General features: G+C 40.1%; 1 protein-coding gene across 2 annotated transcripts in view; it reads right to left on the minus strand.

Annotated features, from left to right (window-relative positions):
* SNX1 (sorting nexin 1) overlaps positions 1-16,224 on the minus strand; it is a 40,262-nt gene that overhangs the window by 19,665 nt on the left and 4,373 nt on the right. For both annotated transcript variants that reach the window (XM_045447936.1, XM_045447935.1), the window contains exons 2-3: positions 6,465-6,573; positions 471-598 (exon numbers count right to left, since the gene is read on the minus strand). In XM_045447936.1, the coding sequence (XP_045303892.1) occupies positions 471-598; positions 6,465-6,573 (237 nt within the window). The remainder of the gene's footprint in view (positions 1-470; positions 599-6,464; positions 6,574-16,224) is intronic.

The following is a 16,224-nucleotide window of genomic DNA, read 5'->3' on the forward strand; positions in this document are numbered from 1 at the left end:
ATATAACAACATTAATTTATATCCTTCTACACATCAGTGTTAAGTTCTGTCCATTTCCAATAATCCCAATGAATCAACCTCTACAATTTTAAGGTGAAGACTGCTCAAAGGACTTTGTTACATCTATTCACCTAAAACCTTATTTTGATCATAATGAATAATTACTAGATTTTGGAAGACTTGTGTTTGTTGGGCTAAAGAGGGAATGAGGAAAGACTATACTCTTGAATATGGGAGCTTCAGACATTAAGTATCATTAGTGTTCACTGAAAGCCTCTGTGTTATCCTCTGGGTAATAGATACTCTGACCAGGAAAGAGTTCTTTATTGGGTTTTGGCTGTCCATTAACCATAAAAGTCTTCTTCAAGAGTCATAAATATTTTTTCAAGGTTCATAGTCAACTGAACTTTAGACTGGCAACACAGTCCTAAAAATCCAAAAGAAACAAGACCAATAGCACAAATTCTCACCTCCTCATAGCTTGTCTGGGGCTTAGAAGAATTTGTGGCTTCCTGTGGAGGAAGAGAAATCAGCGCTTTGGCTGGCACCTTCTTCTGATTATTTTGTGTACTGTCCAGGGAGAGCTCCACTGTGGCATCTAAAAATAGTTGATATTTTACAATGCAGATCCATAATGGGTCTCTGATGGCTAAACTTCAGTTCTATAGGCTAAGACAAAAAACAACAGCAACCACTCGCAATACTTACACGTTTTCAAACTAAAAGAGTGAGAGTAGAGAAATTTGACCCAGGTGAACAGAACAAAGGAAGAAGTTTTTACATAGATAAAAGGGGAGAATGGTAAGGGAAGTGCTCTTTTGGCACTAGTTTGGCACAACAATCTCTCCCATTTCCAAATACAACTGCTTAGCTATCCTCTCCTACATAAAATTTAGGGAAGAATCAGGTATTAAGCAAAAAGACTACATAGCCAAAGTCAGACTTTACTTTACTAATTAGGAATTTACTTTACTATTTTACTTTACTATTTACTTTACTATTACCAATTTACTTTACTATTAGGAATATTCCCTTAAAACCCTATATAAACTCTATTTATTCCTGTTATAACTGTTTGTAAAAGAAGAGTGAGTTCAGCTAGAGTTAGATGTACTGACAGCAAAAAAATGACATCAAAGGAAATCAGGAAAACCGTTAAGCTAGAAAAAACAGACCCAAAATACAAACACCGTAACACTTGGGAAAAGACACTATTCGTCACGCCTGAGATTGGCAATGTTGTTTTAGCACAGTTTTCGGGTTTTTTTTTGTTTTTTGTTTTTGTTTTATAATATTTATTTATTCTTGAGACAGAGACAGAGCGTGAACAGGGGAGGGGCAAGGAGAGAGGGAGACACAGAATCTGAAACAGGCTCCAGGCTCTGAGCCGTCAGCACAGAGCCCGACGCGGGGCTCAAACCCACGAAGTGTGAAATCATGACCTGAACCGAAGTCGGATGCTTAACTGACTGAGCCACCCAGGTGTCCCCCCCGCCTTTTTTTTAATGTTTAGCACAGTTTAAGAATTGTTTACAGGGGCACCTGGGTGGCTCAGTCGGTTAAGCGTCTGACTTCGGTTCAGGTCATGATCTCAGAAGTTCGTGGGTTCAAGCTCCTCCTCGGGTTCTGTGCTGACAGCTCAGAGCCTGGAGCCTGCTTCAGATTCTGTGTCTCCCTCTCTCTCTGCCCCCTCCCTGCTCACACTCTGTCTCGCTCTCAAAAATAAACATTAAAAAATTGTTTACAATTATACTTTTAGATCATCTTGCAAAGATTATGTTTAACACACGCTATCCAAGGGGGATAAAAAGATGTTGTAACATCTGAAAATCTTTCTAATAAAAACCGTTAAAAAAAATAGTGCTTAAAATTGCTTTTGTCTATCTGGGAAAATCTCAGTTGAGCACAACTCATTCCGTAAGTGTTCTAGAAAGGATTTTAAAAGAGCATTATGTACCATTTTTAGACATTAAATTTTTTTTGACTAATAAAAAGAATGCACTTTCAACTTGGAGCAATAGAACTAGAAGTTCAAAACCTAAACAGCTAAGACTTTTTTCCTTTTTAATAAAGAAAAACATAGGGGCGCCTGGGTGGCGCAGTCAGTTAAGCGTCCGACTTCAGCCAGGTCACGATCTCGTGGTCTGTGAGTTCGAGCCCCGTGTCGGGCTCTGGGCTGATGGCTCAGAGCCTGGAGCCAGTTTCTGATTCTGTGTCTCCCTCTCTCTCTGCCCCTCCCCCGTTCATGCTCTGTCTCTCTCTGTCCCAAAAATAAATAAACGTTAAAAAAAAAAATAAAGAAAGAAAAACATAAATAACTACTTGGGTTTAGCCTGATCAGTAGGCATTCAATTTTACTCTTAGAAAATTCAAAGAAAGCTATTTGTTTTTCTTTTCTAGACTTTCCTTGGAGCTAAAATGAAACCGGAGATGGGGGTCTATAAGGTATAACTAAGTCCTAGATCAATGTTCTAATCATTAAATATGAATCATGCCTACAAACATGGATGTCACACTGTTGGAACCTGGTACCTACAGGAAAAGAAGGTGGCTATGTAATCTGACCCTGGTGTGGGTGTACAAAACAAAAAAAAAGTACACATGATAAACGTCTCAGGGTGGTAGGGCTCTTTGGAGCAAGCAACCAACTGAAGTATGTTAAAGTTACACCATGTAGGCCCCAAGTAAATAATTAAGTTAACAAATGTGTTTGGAAATGAAACATGAGGCACTTTTTTGAGAGAATGTGCACATGCAAATCGAAGAGGGGTAGAGAGAGAGAGAGAAAAAGAGATAGAGAGAGAGAGACACTACCAAGCAGGCTCTGCACAGTCAGCGTGGAGCCTGATGCAGGGCTCAAACCCACAAACTGCAACATCAAGACCTGAGCAGGAAGTTAGATGCTTAACTGACTGAGCCATCCAGGCACCCTGGAGGTACTTCTTATTTTAAACCTTTCACTTATTAAGTGCTACTGAAAGCCTTTTGAAGAGCTATGTATCTTTTACTGATATTCATGTGACAAAGATGCCTAATCTTATGTTAGAAAGTGTTGGTTTTTTTTTTCTTTTTTTCAGGGTGCCTGGGTAGCTCAGTTGGCTGAGCATCTCACTTGATTTCAGCTCAGGTCATGATCCCAGGATCATGAGATTGAGCCCTGTGTTGGGTTCCTCACTGAGTGTGGAGCCTGCTTGAGATTTTCTCTCTCTCTCTCTCTCTCTCTCCCCCCCCACCCCCCCACCCTTCTCCCCTGCTTTCTCTCTCTCACTAAAATAAAGAAATAAAAATTAAAAATTTTAAAGGGGTTTTCTCTGCACTCTTGACAAGAGTAATGGAAAAGCCTTTGTGCTCCATCACAGAGACTCAGATTGTCACTGAACTAATCATGTGGAAAATAAACCCAGAACATTTAAATCTCCACAATCCATATCTAAGACACCTGAGAAGCTACTCAAGTCCTAAATTAAATGTCTCATTACAGGTATTCCTTTCATGTTCCTTTCTTAGTAGTGAGGCAGGTACTGGCTGCTTATGAAAACAGTAGGGGATCAAAGTAAATCGGAATCTTCATTACTCATAAATATGTCCGTGATAAAGATTTCCTACATGTTCATGTACATAAAATCCAGCCATAGGGGTAACTCAGTCACACTAAGATTTCAAGTCTTCTTATAAGGAAAGATAATATGAATGTTAAGGACCCACAGAGAAACCCCCCCCCTTTTTTTTTAATTTTTTTAATGTTTATTCATTTTTGAGAGACAGGGAGAGACAGCATGAGTGGGAAGGGGCAGAGAGAGAGGGAGACACAGAATCCGAAGCAGGCTCCAGGCTCCAAGCTGGCAGCATAGAGCCCTCAACACGGAGCCTGACGGGGGGCTTGAACTCATGAACTGCGAGATCATGACCTGAGCCTAAGTCGGACACTCAACCTACTGAGCCACCCAAGCGCCCCGAGAAAAACCCCTTTTTAACCTGCCATATAACTAAAGATAATTCATTAGATAATTGCATTTCTCCTCCAGTAACTTTATCCAAAACAATTACTACCAGAATGAACAGTGTGCACTTTTAAGTTTCAGAGATAAAAGGAATTGGAAAATCTTCTAATAAATCATTAAAGTCATTCTAACTTCTCTTTCACGTCTTTAAAAACAATTTTTTTTAATGTTTATTTATTTTGAGGGAGAGAGAGACAAGAGTGCAAGCGGGGGAAAGGCAGAGAGAGAGAGACTGACACAGAATCCGAAGAAGGCTCCAGTCTCCAAGCTGTCAGCACAGAGCCCAACACGGGGCTCAAATTCACGAACTGTGAGATCATGACCTGAGCCAAAGTACAATGCTTAACCGACTGAGCCACCCAGGCACCCCACTTTCACGTCTTTTAAATTTCCTACCAGAGTTCTAATGAGAGGACCTTCCCAAGATGTTATCCTCTGCCCTCCCATGTCTCCCTTTGCTCACCACTCTTCTCTGAGTTGCTCACTCTAGGAAAACAACTCCTGTGTGTTCCGTTCCTCCCTCTCTCCCCAGGTAGAGTACCACAGTTCAAATCACCTCCTGGGCATTTTCCTTTGCATTTCAAATTTAAAATATCTAAAACCCAAACTCACTTTTCCCTCAAAGCCAGTTTCTTCTTTCAGAATGTAGTTCTCAAAATGCTCATTTTCTTCTTAATCCTTGGATTTGAAACCTTTGACTCCATCTTCAATTCCCATTTTTGGATGTCCATTACATCCAATCACTAACAACAACAACCAAATTTTGTTGATTTCTCTTTTGAAAAGTTTTCACCTTTCCCTTCCCATTTATATCCTCTTATTTTTGGTCATTGCCATATCTTTCTTTCTTTCTTTCTTTCTTTCTTTCTTTCTTTCTTTCTTCTGCTTCTTCTTTTCTTTTTTTGAGAGAGAGAGGGTGCAAGTGAGCGAGGGGCAGAAAGACAGAATGAAGCAGGGCTTACCAGAAGTGGGGCTTGAAATCACCTGATGTGGGACTCGAACTCACTAATCATGAAATCATAACCTAAGCCAAAGTCAGATGCTTAATGATTGAACCACCCAGGTGCCCTGCCATTTCATTCTTAAGCAAATCTGTAACTGCCTTCTGAAGTGTCTAGTTTTTCTCTACTGCAATCCATTTTATATAGTAATTCCACTAGATCAGTCTTCTTAAAACATTACTTTACCCATATCACTCTATTTTTTCTTAGAATTTATTTATGTATTTATTTAGAGAGAAAGTGCATGTGCAAGCGGGGGAGGAGCAAAGAGAGAAAATCCCAATCAGGTTCTGCACTGTCAGCACCGAGCCTGACATGTGGCTTGAACCCATGAACCAGGAGATGAAGACCGAAGCCCAAATCAACAGTCAGACACTTAACCGACTGAGCCACCCAGGAGTCTCTGATATCACTTTCTTTATTCAAAATGGCCAGTGGCTCTTAGTTGACAGTAGGATGAAAATTCAAACTGTAATTATTACTGATGTCTAAAAGCCTCCCAAACTACATTTCAAGCCTTATCTTCCATGGCTTCTCTAAGAACTCCCTGTTCTGGTTCAAGTTTATTGACTGGCTTTCAAACTTACCTGCCCAACCATTAGTACTGTTTCTCCTTTTTCTCCTACATAAATTCTGCTTCTTCCAGGAAGTCTTCCAAGGTCACTCTTAGCCAGAGTTTCTCAATGTGGGCACTACTGACATTTTGAGCTAAATAATTTTTTTGTGAGGGCTTGTCTTGTGTATTACAAGGTTTTTAGCAGCATTTACATCCTCTATCCACCAGATACTAATAGCACTACCAGCTGTGACAACCAAAAATGGCTCTCACCATTGCCAAGTGTCTTCTGGGGGGCAAAATCACCCCCTGCTGAAAACAGGGAGGCCCTCTAAACAAATAATTATTAGGCCCAAAATGTTACTAGTGCCAAGGTTAAGAAACCCCACACCATACTAATGTTTTTCAAACTGCAGGCTGTGGCTCTTTGGTGAACTATGAAATCAACTCAATGGGTTGTAAATAGCAGTTAAAAAAAAAAAAAAGGAGAAACAATAGAAAATTTCAGATTGTACTGTAAAAGCAAGTCACTTAATAAAACTTTGTTTCAGTTTTATATAAATATGTATATATTTTGGATTATGACACAAAAATGTAATTCTTACTATGAGTCTTGGTCTTAAAAGTCTAAAGCTACTACTTTAGTCTGATCTCAAAGATCTGAGACTTAGTATTTCTAGCATTCTTGCCATATTTATATTGTTTAGTAGCTTGTCTAACTTGATCTGTATGTTTATGTCTTACTCCTTAAACCTGTCAGAATCTTGATAGCAGGGACTATATTCTACATGATTTGGAATCCTCCATAACCATATCCTTATGTGGAGTTACGTTTCCAGTATACATCTTGCTTATTAACTCAGCAACTTAGAAGACTTCTAGTGTAAGTTATGAGTCCATACTTGCCTGCAAAGAGATCCTGTGGTTCTTGGTCTTGTTCCTCATGGATCCCATTTTCTTTGGAGCCATTGTTGATGGGAAGGGAAGCAACTCTCTTTGGAGACTGGGGCTTACTCTGAAAATGAAGAGACACTCTGAATAAAACAGTACCATTAAAAACAAACCTAAAAAGCGACTTTTAATGCATCCCTCAATTGTACCCCCAGGTGTTTAGGGAAGACGGGCCCATGATTCAGTCAGTTCAATAAGCAGCAAATCATCATTAGTGATGTAAGTACTGCCCAATCACAGAGCTAAAATAAACTCACAGATTTCAGGGTTAATTTCTAACACCATAACCTTGCTGAAATGCCCTATTCCAAAGCATATGATACTGACATGGGTATGTGTACACAAGATAATTTTCAAAAGAACCTATCCAAATGCATTTCTCCTTCTCACTTGATGACCTTTATTCTTTCAAATGCTGATGGGGCACATTCTAGTGACCAGTAAACCACATTGGAGTGCAGAATTAAAGCTCTGATCCTACCTTATGGTGTGGCTGTGACTAAACTGTTCACAGAAACCCAGTTGGGTAGATAATCCTGATCCCATGACAGGCAAAGGAAGGTATGACATTTTATATTTAATGCTGTTCATAAATACAACTTATCTGATAAAAAGATAATTTTATCCCTAAATTACACAGACACAATTTTCAACCACACCCATGGCAGGCTAGCAGAATAAAAACCAGTCACACTTAGCCTCCTGGGCACATGGTAAAAATACAGTCAGTTGATGGCCTTTATCAAAAGCTCAGTGATCACCCACAAACAAGGGTTGGGTGGGGCCCCAGACCGGTACCAGAGCGAACAAAGCTGGATTGTGCAGAACATGAACAGAACGCTGGGAATCTGGCTTCAAAAGCCATGGTGTGGTATTGCAGCGTTTTGAAGTCAGACCCCAAGGCCAAATCAGTTAAAAGACCTGATTTAAGGAATCTTTTATGAAACATTTCCTTAACAAATCTGAGGGAGTTTGTTCCTCAGAAACAGGCCTTTTCTGACCCAACAGAAAATGTAAAATGACAGATCTATTGGGTACTCTGAATTTGCCATGCAAACAGCTCAGTCTCAATACTGGAGCCACCCTCAGGCAAAAAACTGCTACCAATATGTAGATTTATGTTAAGAAACAATGCTCCTACTGGAACTTTTCTATGCTAATAAAAGTTCAATGAGTACTTAGTTGCATATGCTTAAATGTTATACCAACTCAAAGACAGTGATCCTGTTTTCTAGGTGCTTAAAACAACAAAAAAATTACTGCAGAGACAAAGACAACAAATAATAGGGCAAAGCAAAATCCACGGTTCCCTTTTGCCTCATACTTTGCCAACTACTTTCCTACATACGTATTTCCTTTCTATACATACTCTAGTGCTCTTGTACAGTATGGGGATCTCACAAAAAGCCATCTTATTTTTTTTTTTTAATGTTTATTTATTTCCCAGAGAGAGAGAGAGAGAGAGAGAGAGAGAGACAAAGTGCAAGCGGGGGAGGGGCAGAGAGAGAGGGAGACACAGAATCCGGAGCAGGCTCCAGGCTCTGAGCTGTCAGCACAGAGCCCTACGCGGGGCTCGAACTCATGAACTGTGAGATCATGACCTGAGCCGAAGTCAGTCGCTTAACGGACTGAGCCACCCAGGCGCCACAGCCATCTGATTTCTTTTAATTCAATTCTCACAGATACCAGTCGTCTCCAAATGGAGATCTAGGAGAGATTAAAGCTTGTGGCACATTAAGGGTGTGTGTGTGTGTGTGTGTGTGTGCGCGCGTGTGCATATATATGTATATACACACATATGTATATATATACATATACATACATAATATATACATATACGTATCCAAATGTAATTTACTAGTTCACCAGGGAGACTAAAGCAACAGGAAAGGCACAGGTTAGAATTTAGCCATTTTTTTTTTAAAAAAACACCTAGATTGGGGCGCCTGGGTGGCGCAGTCGGTTAAGCGCCGACTTCAGCCAGGTCACGATCTCGCGGTCCGTGAGTTCGAGCCCCGCGTCGGGCTCTGGGCTGATGGCTCAGAGCCTGGAGCCTGTTTCTGATTCTGTGTCTCCCTCTCTCTCTGCCCCTCCCCCGTTCATGCTCTGTCTCTCTCTGTCCCCAAAATAAAATATAAATGTTGAAAAAAAACAAAAAAAACAAAAAAAACAAAACACCTAGATTAACACATTCTTGTGATATGGAGATGAATAAAACAAGCTCTCCATTTCTGATTCATCTAAAGTCGGAAGTTTAAACACTAAGAACAGTTTCTGAAGCAATGTTAGAACACCAGCCTGCCTTCCCTTATAATAATCAGAAAAGACAGACCCAGAACATTCCAAAGACAACCAGAGCATGGCTGCCTGCCTCTCTTCCTCCCCCAGATCCCCTTTTAAGCCCAAACCATAAGTCACTTGACTAGAACTGTGACATGAGCTAAAAACAAAGACGTGTGACATGTGCTAAAAACAAAGACATGTGCTCCAAGTATGCTAGGTATGCTAGGTAACAACTACCTGTGAGAATAGAAAACTCAGATATACTCTGGGATTCCATCCCCCAAATCAAACTACTTCCGGCTGAGTTCAAAGAAAGGTGAAGATAGACTGATTACTGTATTTGCTACCCTATTCTTTCCTCTGCAGTTCTTTTATAAAATTAATCTTCTATGTGTGTAAAGCTTTGTATTCTACCCGCCCCCCCCCGCCACCCCACACCATTTGAGCATTTTTTCACGTCATCAAGAGTTGAACAAAAATCGCACTTTTAGTGATTTAACTCTCTCTTGTATGGGTATACCACAACATAGTCATCTCCCTAAGGAGGGACACTTACAGTTTACACGTTTTTATCATCACAAATAATGCTACGATACTCATCCCTATACATAAGTCCACATTTGATTATTTCTTTGGGATATATTGTTTTTAATGTTTATTTTTGAGAGAGAGTGAGCATGAGCAGGGGAGGTGCAGAGAGAGAGGGACAATGGATCGGAAGTGGGGTCTTTGCTGTCAGTGTGGGCTTGAACACACAGCCATGAGTTCATTACCTGAGCTGAAGTTGGACACTCAACCAACGAGCCACCCAGGTGCCCATCCTTGGGACAGATTCTTAGGTAGAATTATTGAACATAACATTTTCAAAGGCTCTGCTAACCTACCTTCCACAAAGACCACCAATTTATATCCCCTCCCCTACAACGTGTAAGTGTCATACCCCCAGCAACATTTAGCACTCTCTATTTTTCTTCAAGATTTTATTTTTAAGTAATCTCTACACCCAACATGCCACTTGAATTTACAACCCCAAGATCAAGAATCACATGTTCTACAGACTGAGCCAAGCAGGCGCTCCAAATTCTTTCTCTTTTGAAAACTGTCTGCCAGGCTGACTGGTGAAAATTATTTAAAAAAAAAATTTTTTTTAATGTTTATTTTTGAAAGAGAGCGTGAGTGCGGGAGGGACAGAGAGACAGGGAGACAAAGAATCAGAAGCAGACTCCAGGCTCTGTCAGCACAGAGCCCGACGCAGGGCTTGAACCCACAAACCAGATGCTCATGACCTGAGCTGAAGTCATATGCTTAAGACTGAGCCACCCAGGTGCTCTCTGGTGAAAACCCTTGTTTCCATGTGTTTACTGGCCATTTGAACCCCTCTACTTGTTGTCTTGATGTTCTTTGCCCATTTTTCTATGCTAAGTCAACATTAGTCAGATGTACACTTTTCTTACATAAGTATCCGTTAAGTTTATTTAAGTTTCTTACATAACCCTCTCTCGGGTATATCATATAGCACGCAAGTTTGTCTCTTTTTGTATGTTTTATTTTTGGCTTTACCAAATTTATTTCAGATGAATGATCTGGATTGGCATTGGACAAACTAAGCTTATTTCTTTAGGCTGGGGAGTACCAGTACCCAGGTGGCCTTTGAGGCATAATATTCTCAAATTGTACTTAAAATCAGATTCAGTAAAAGTTGAGACCTATTTTTAAGGATAAGAAATGGACATAATATCCCACATTCACAAAGAACTGTTAACAGAAAACAAGTCTTCCATGAGACTAGGGTCTATAATAACAGCTTGTCATCAAAATAAATACCCACCTGGGCATAATAACACATTTCATATGTTATGCCCAAGGTTAAAAGTCTAATATTTTTTTCAATAAATTTTTAAAAAGTTTTTATTTATTTTTGAGAGAAAGAGACAGAGAGAGAGAGAGAACGTGAACGGACGAGGGGCAGAGAGGAAGGGAGATAGAGAATCCAAAGCAGTTTCCAGGTTCTGAGCTGTCTGCACAGAGCCCAATGTAGGGCAAGATCATGACCTGAGCAGAAGTCGGACGCTCAACCAACTAAGCCACCCAGGCACCCCAAAAGTCTAATCTTTAATCAGTATTATTAAGGTACAATTTACATTAAGAAGCTAATTTTGGGGATGCCTGGGTGGCTCAGTTGGTTAAGGGTCTGACTTGATTTCAGCTCAGGTCATGCTCTCACAGTTTGTGGGCTTAAACGCTGCATCAGGCTCTGCACTAACAGCGTGGAGCCTGCTTGGGATTCTCTCCCTCTTCCTCCCTCTCAATAAATAAATTAAAAAAAAAAAGCTAATTTTGAATCAAGAGTTATAATTTCAGAAAGGACTCATTTTGAGGGAGGCGAGAGGCACACTGATTATGCTGAGCTGCAAAATGAATACTAAAAATAAGCTTTGCTTTATAATTCATATTTTAAAAACCTCTTGTCAGTAAATCACAAAACATTCCGTTTTTTTTTAATCTTTATTTTTGAGAGAGAGACAGAGTGCGAGTTGGGGAGGAACAGAGAGAGAATGAGACACAGAATCTGAAGCAGGGTCCAGGCTCTGAGCTATCAGCACAGAACCCCACGCAGAGCTTGAACTCACAAACTGCAAGTTCATGACCTGGGCCGAAGTCAGACGCTTAGGCAACTGAGACAACCAGGCGCCACTTCATCTTTTTGAAGGGGGTTAAATTTCTAGGCAATAGATACAACTATTTTCTGTGATGGAAACAGTATGGTTGTGATATAGTTAGTAAAGTAAGACAACAGCCTTGCCTACCTCCCCATCCCCCCAACCTTCTCCTTTTTCTGAAATAAAGGAGGCATTCTTTCTTTAGTGACAGAATCCTATGCTAGGCTATCCAACACCTGCTGCCTCCTTTAGGCTGTTAATTCTATCGGGTCATTCCAGTGATACTCCTGTTTAAAAGTTCAAGTACTTCTGTTTATAATTACAAGACACACACACTTGTGCTAAGAGCAAACAGGTATTCCTCACCAATTACCATCCTCAAACCATGAGGCCAGGCCACAACGTTCTCAGCTCAGGGAAGGACAGACCTGGGTTTGCTGTCCCCCACAGTTGACACAGTCATTCAGTCCTGAAAGGTACTACTGTGATTCTGGGTAACTTCCCTTTAGGTTGTGTTAACCAGTTGTGCTTCTTCCTTATATTGCTCAACTGCTCTTTGCTCCATGCAGAAGCCTTGCATTATTCAAGAGACCCCAAAAGGGTAGTACTGTTAAAACCCTCAAATGCATTTAGAGGTCGAATCTAAATTAAAAGCTAAGGTAACTGTGCTTCTGGAGAACTACAGTACTGATTTTCTGGCAAAAAAAAAAAAAAATTAATAATTTAGTAAGGCAAGATAGAGCTACAGAATCGTGTGATCATACTAATGTAACAAGGCAAGGATGATTAGGAAAAACCCATGCCCAGAAGTTACACCCACATAACAGGGCAATCATGAAGTCTTTAAAAGTCACCCCTGAAGACCTTGGCATGAAATACTGATCCATTTACCACCTCTACATCCATGGAAAAACAAGCTAAGTGGCACGGCGCATTCACTTTCTATCCCTACTGCAACACAAATTTAACAGTTTAAACAATGCAAATTTATTAACTTAGTTTTGTACAAGTTAATATAGGTTTCACTGGGCTAAAATCAAGGTGTTACCATGGCTGTATTCCTTTGTGGAGATTCTAGGGGGTGAATCTGTGGCCTTGATCTTTCTAGATTCTAAAAGCTACCCACATTTCTTCACTGATGGCCTACTTCCTCCAACTTCAAAGCCAACAATGGTTGCATCTCTCTGTACCTCTCTTCTGTAGGTACTCTTTTTCCATAGTCACTTTCTGACACTTTCATTTTAAAGGATCCTTGTCATTACACTGGGCTCACTCAGATAACCCAGACTAATTTCCCTACCTAACGGTCAGCTGACTAGCAAGCAACCTTAATTCCATTTTCAACCTTAATCACCCTTTGCTCTGTAACCTAATACATTCACAGCTTCTGGGATTAGGATGTGGACATCTTAGGGAGGCAGCAATTATTTTACTTACCATACCCACTTCCACATGTTTCAAAAATGGCACAGATGCTGTAAAAGCTTCTGTACTTGGGAGAATGGAATTTACTGTCCATTGGATTTGGGAATAGAGTGCATCTTACTTTACAAGCTGATTAAATATTTGATTAACCCAAATGATACCACAATATTACCCCCTTTACAGTTGAAGGAGTTAAAGTAGGGGAATTCGGGAGATATCTGTGAACTTAGACGGGGATAAAATTACAATTTCCTTTTCACTAACCTCTACCTGAAATTGAGCATTATCTTCAATTACAAAGATAGGCAACAAACCATAATAGTAATAGCAATACTTGAGACTATAACTAATAGAAATCAGATAATTTTATTTGATATTACAGTTATTAAAGTTCTCAAAATAGGGGGCGCCTGGGTGGCGCAGTCGGTTAAGCGTCCGACTTCAGCCAGGTCACGATCTCGCGGTCCGTGAGTTCGAGCCCCGCGTCGGGCTCTGGGCTGATGGCTCAGAGCCTGGAGCCTGTTTCCGATTCTGTGTCTCCTTCTCTCTCTGCCCCTCCCCCGTTCATGCTCTGTCTCTCTCTCTGTCCCAAAAATAAAAATAAAAACGTTGGAAAAAAAAAAAAATTTAAAAAAAAAAGTTCTCAAAATATCATTTATGCTCATCTCTATTTACAAATTAATTATGGTGGGGCACGTGGGTGGCTCAGTTGGTTGAGTATCCACCTACAGCTCAGATCATGATCTTGTGGTTCATGACTTTGAGCCCGCTTTGGGCTCCCTGCTGTCAGCACCAAGCCTGCTTGGGATCCTCTGTCCACCCTCTCTTTCTCTTTGCCCCTTCCCTGCTCTCTCTCAAAAATAAACATTAAAAAAATTATGGTAGTTATTATACCTATCCTTAGATCTTACTACATAAAGCATTAAAAATCACATTACTAATATAAAATTGTTTTAAGCTTTTGCTAACTGCATTTCTGTGTAATTGGTTTCCTTTGTAATGTTATGCTAATGGGTCCATGACACAAAAAAGGTAAAGAACCTCTGAGCTAGTCCCTCTAAGACTATGAAAATAAAAAGGGGAAGCCGGAAGGGTGGGGAAAATGAGAGACATCAAAGTGAAAGGGCATACCATGGTCTATCAAAATTTAGCTACAGACAATCAACTGAATTTTCTGGTGTAATTTCCCTACTAAACTTTTTGCGTTTCAAGCTAATATAACTTAGAAGGGCCCAAAAAACTGCAGTAGGATCAGAGTTCTAATGAGTGCATTAACTTCCATTTTGAAAAAGCAAACTCAGTTTAAATGTGCTCTGAAAGCAGAATGAAGTTCCAGCTGTCCATCTGACTAAGCAAGAGAATAAGCCAGAAAAAGTTGAGCAACAGGCTTTTCCTGGAGATGAGATACTTATGGCTACTTGCTCTAGTAACTGTCAACTTACTCATTTATTTATGCCAACAGTTACTCAAGAGCACGGAGAAGCTTTGTGTACCAAGAGAAACTGGAGTTTCTTTTTCCTCTCTCCCCTCCCAACCAAAAAAAAAAAAAAAAAAATCACAAATGGCTATGTCATAAGAACTACCCTAACACCTGAATAAGCAAAGGAGCAGCAGCTCCCTACAGAAACCAGAAGTCTGACTGCAACCTTTATTGCTTCTCTCATAAGCCCCAAACTTGAATTTTAAATACATTTTAAGTTATTAATCATCTTTAAAAGTCTTCTCTCGTCCCTCTATCTCCAAAACTGCTTTGTAAATACTTTTGTTAGCTTTTCCTGCATCACCTTGAAAACTAGGTTAACTGCTAGTACAATTCTATGATCAAGAAATCAATGACTCTATGTACTTCAAGAACATCTAAACTTAGTAGTAGTAAAACTTGCTTACAATTTGAGCTGAGCATTAAAAACGAATATCTGGATATAACACCAGTTGCTGACTTTTTCAAGAACATATGTATCAGATCAGTGTCAAAAATGTGGAATTTCAACTACTGATCTTTCAATGCCAAATATGACCACCTAACGTGATGTTAGCTCCAAAAAACAAGTGTTTGAGACAACATGCCTATAGAAAATACTATACACTAGAGGAACACTTATCCATGACTATTTGTTATAACTACACCATCAACTAAAGAAACTAAGCAATAAACTGTTGTTTATGGGGAGCCTGGGTGGCTCAGTCAGTTAAGCATCTGACTTCAGCTCAGGTCATGATCTCAAAGTCTGTGAGTTTGAGCCCCGCTTAAGGCTCTGTGCTGACGGCTCAGAGCCGGGAGCCTGCTTCGGATTCTGTGTCTCCCTCTCTCTCTGCCTCTCCCCTGATCATGCTCTGTCTCTCTCTGTCTCAAAAATAAATAAAAACATTAAGAAAAAATTTAAAAATACTGTTACATAGGGGCAGCCTGAGTGGCTCAGTCGGTTAAGCATCTGACTTTGGCTCAGGTCACGATCTCACAGTTCGTGGGTTCGAGCCCTACATCGGGCTCTGTGCTGACAGCTCAGAGCCTGGAGCTTGCTTCAGATTCTGTGTCTTCCTCTCTCTCTGCCCCTCCCCTGCTTGCACTCTGTCTCTTTCTCTCTCAAAAATAAACATTAAAAAAATATTTTAAAAAAGTTTTTTTAAATACTGTTACATACATTAAGTCTGATTAATAATAGAGAAAAGATATTATCAAGAAATTTACTGAGGACATGTTACATCCTTGGGAACAGCCACCATGTATTTTGTAGAACAGAATTAAAATATTAGCCAGCTAAACGACCAATCTCCTTAGAGCTTTTAGTTAAAACTACCAAATTCTGTCCAGATCTAAAGAAGTTATCCTATAAGCACACAAAAGGAAATAGACTGGTTTGGGGATTGTAAAACAGTGATGTTATGGAAAATAGTAGGGAGGTTCCTCAAAAAATTAAGAATGGGGGTGCCTCAGTCAGTTGAGTGTGTGACTCTTTACTTCGGCTTGGATCACAGTCTCAGGGTTGTGGGATTGAGCCCTGCGTCGGGCTCCATGCTGAACTGGAATCTGCTTGGGATTCTCTCTCCCTCTGCCCTTCTCCCCCGCTTGCTCTCTAAAGTAAAAAAAAAAAAAAAAAAAATTAAAAATAGAACTACGATATGATCCAGTAATCCCACTTCTGGGTATATATCTAAAAGAACTGAAAGCAGGGTCTTGAAAAGATATTTACATACCCACGTTCTGGCAGCAGTATTCACAAGAGCCAAGAGGTAGAAGCAACCCAAATGTCCACTGAGGAATGAATGGATAAACAAAATGTGGTATATACATACATATCATAGAATATTATTCAGCCTTAAAAAGTTAATTCTGATGAATGTTAGAA

Source organism: Leopardus geoffroyi, chromosome B3 (assembly GCF_018350155.1).
Source record: "Leopardus geoffroyi isolate Oge1 chromosome B3, O.geoffroyi_Oge1_pat1.0, whole genome shotgun sequence".
Classification (NCBI taxonomy): Eukaryota; Metazoa; Chordata; class Mammalia; order Carnivora; family Felidae; genus Leopardus; species Leopardus geoffroyi.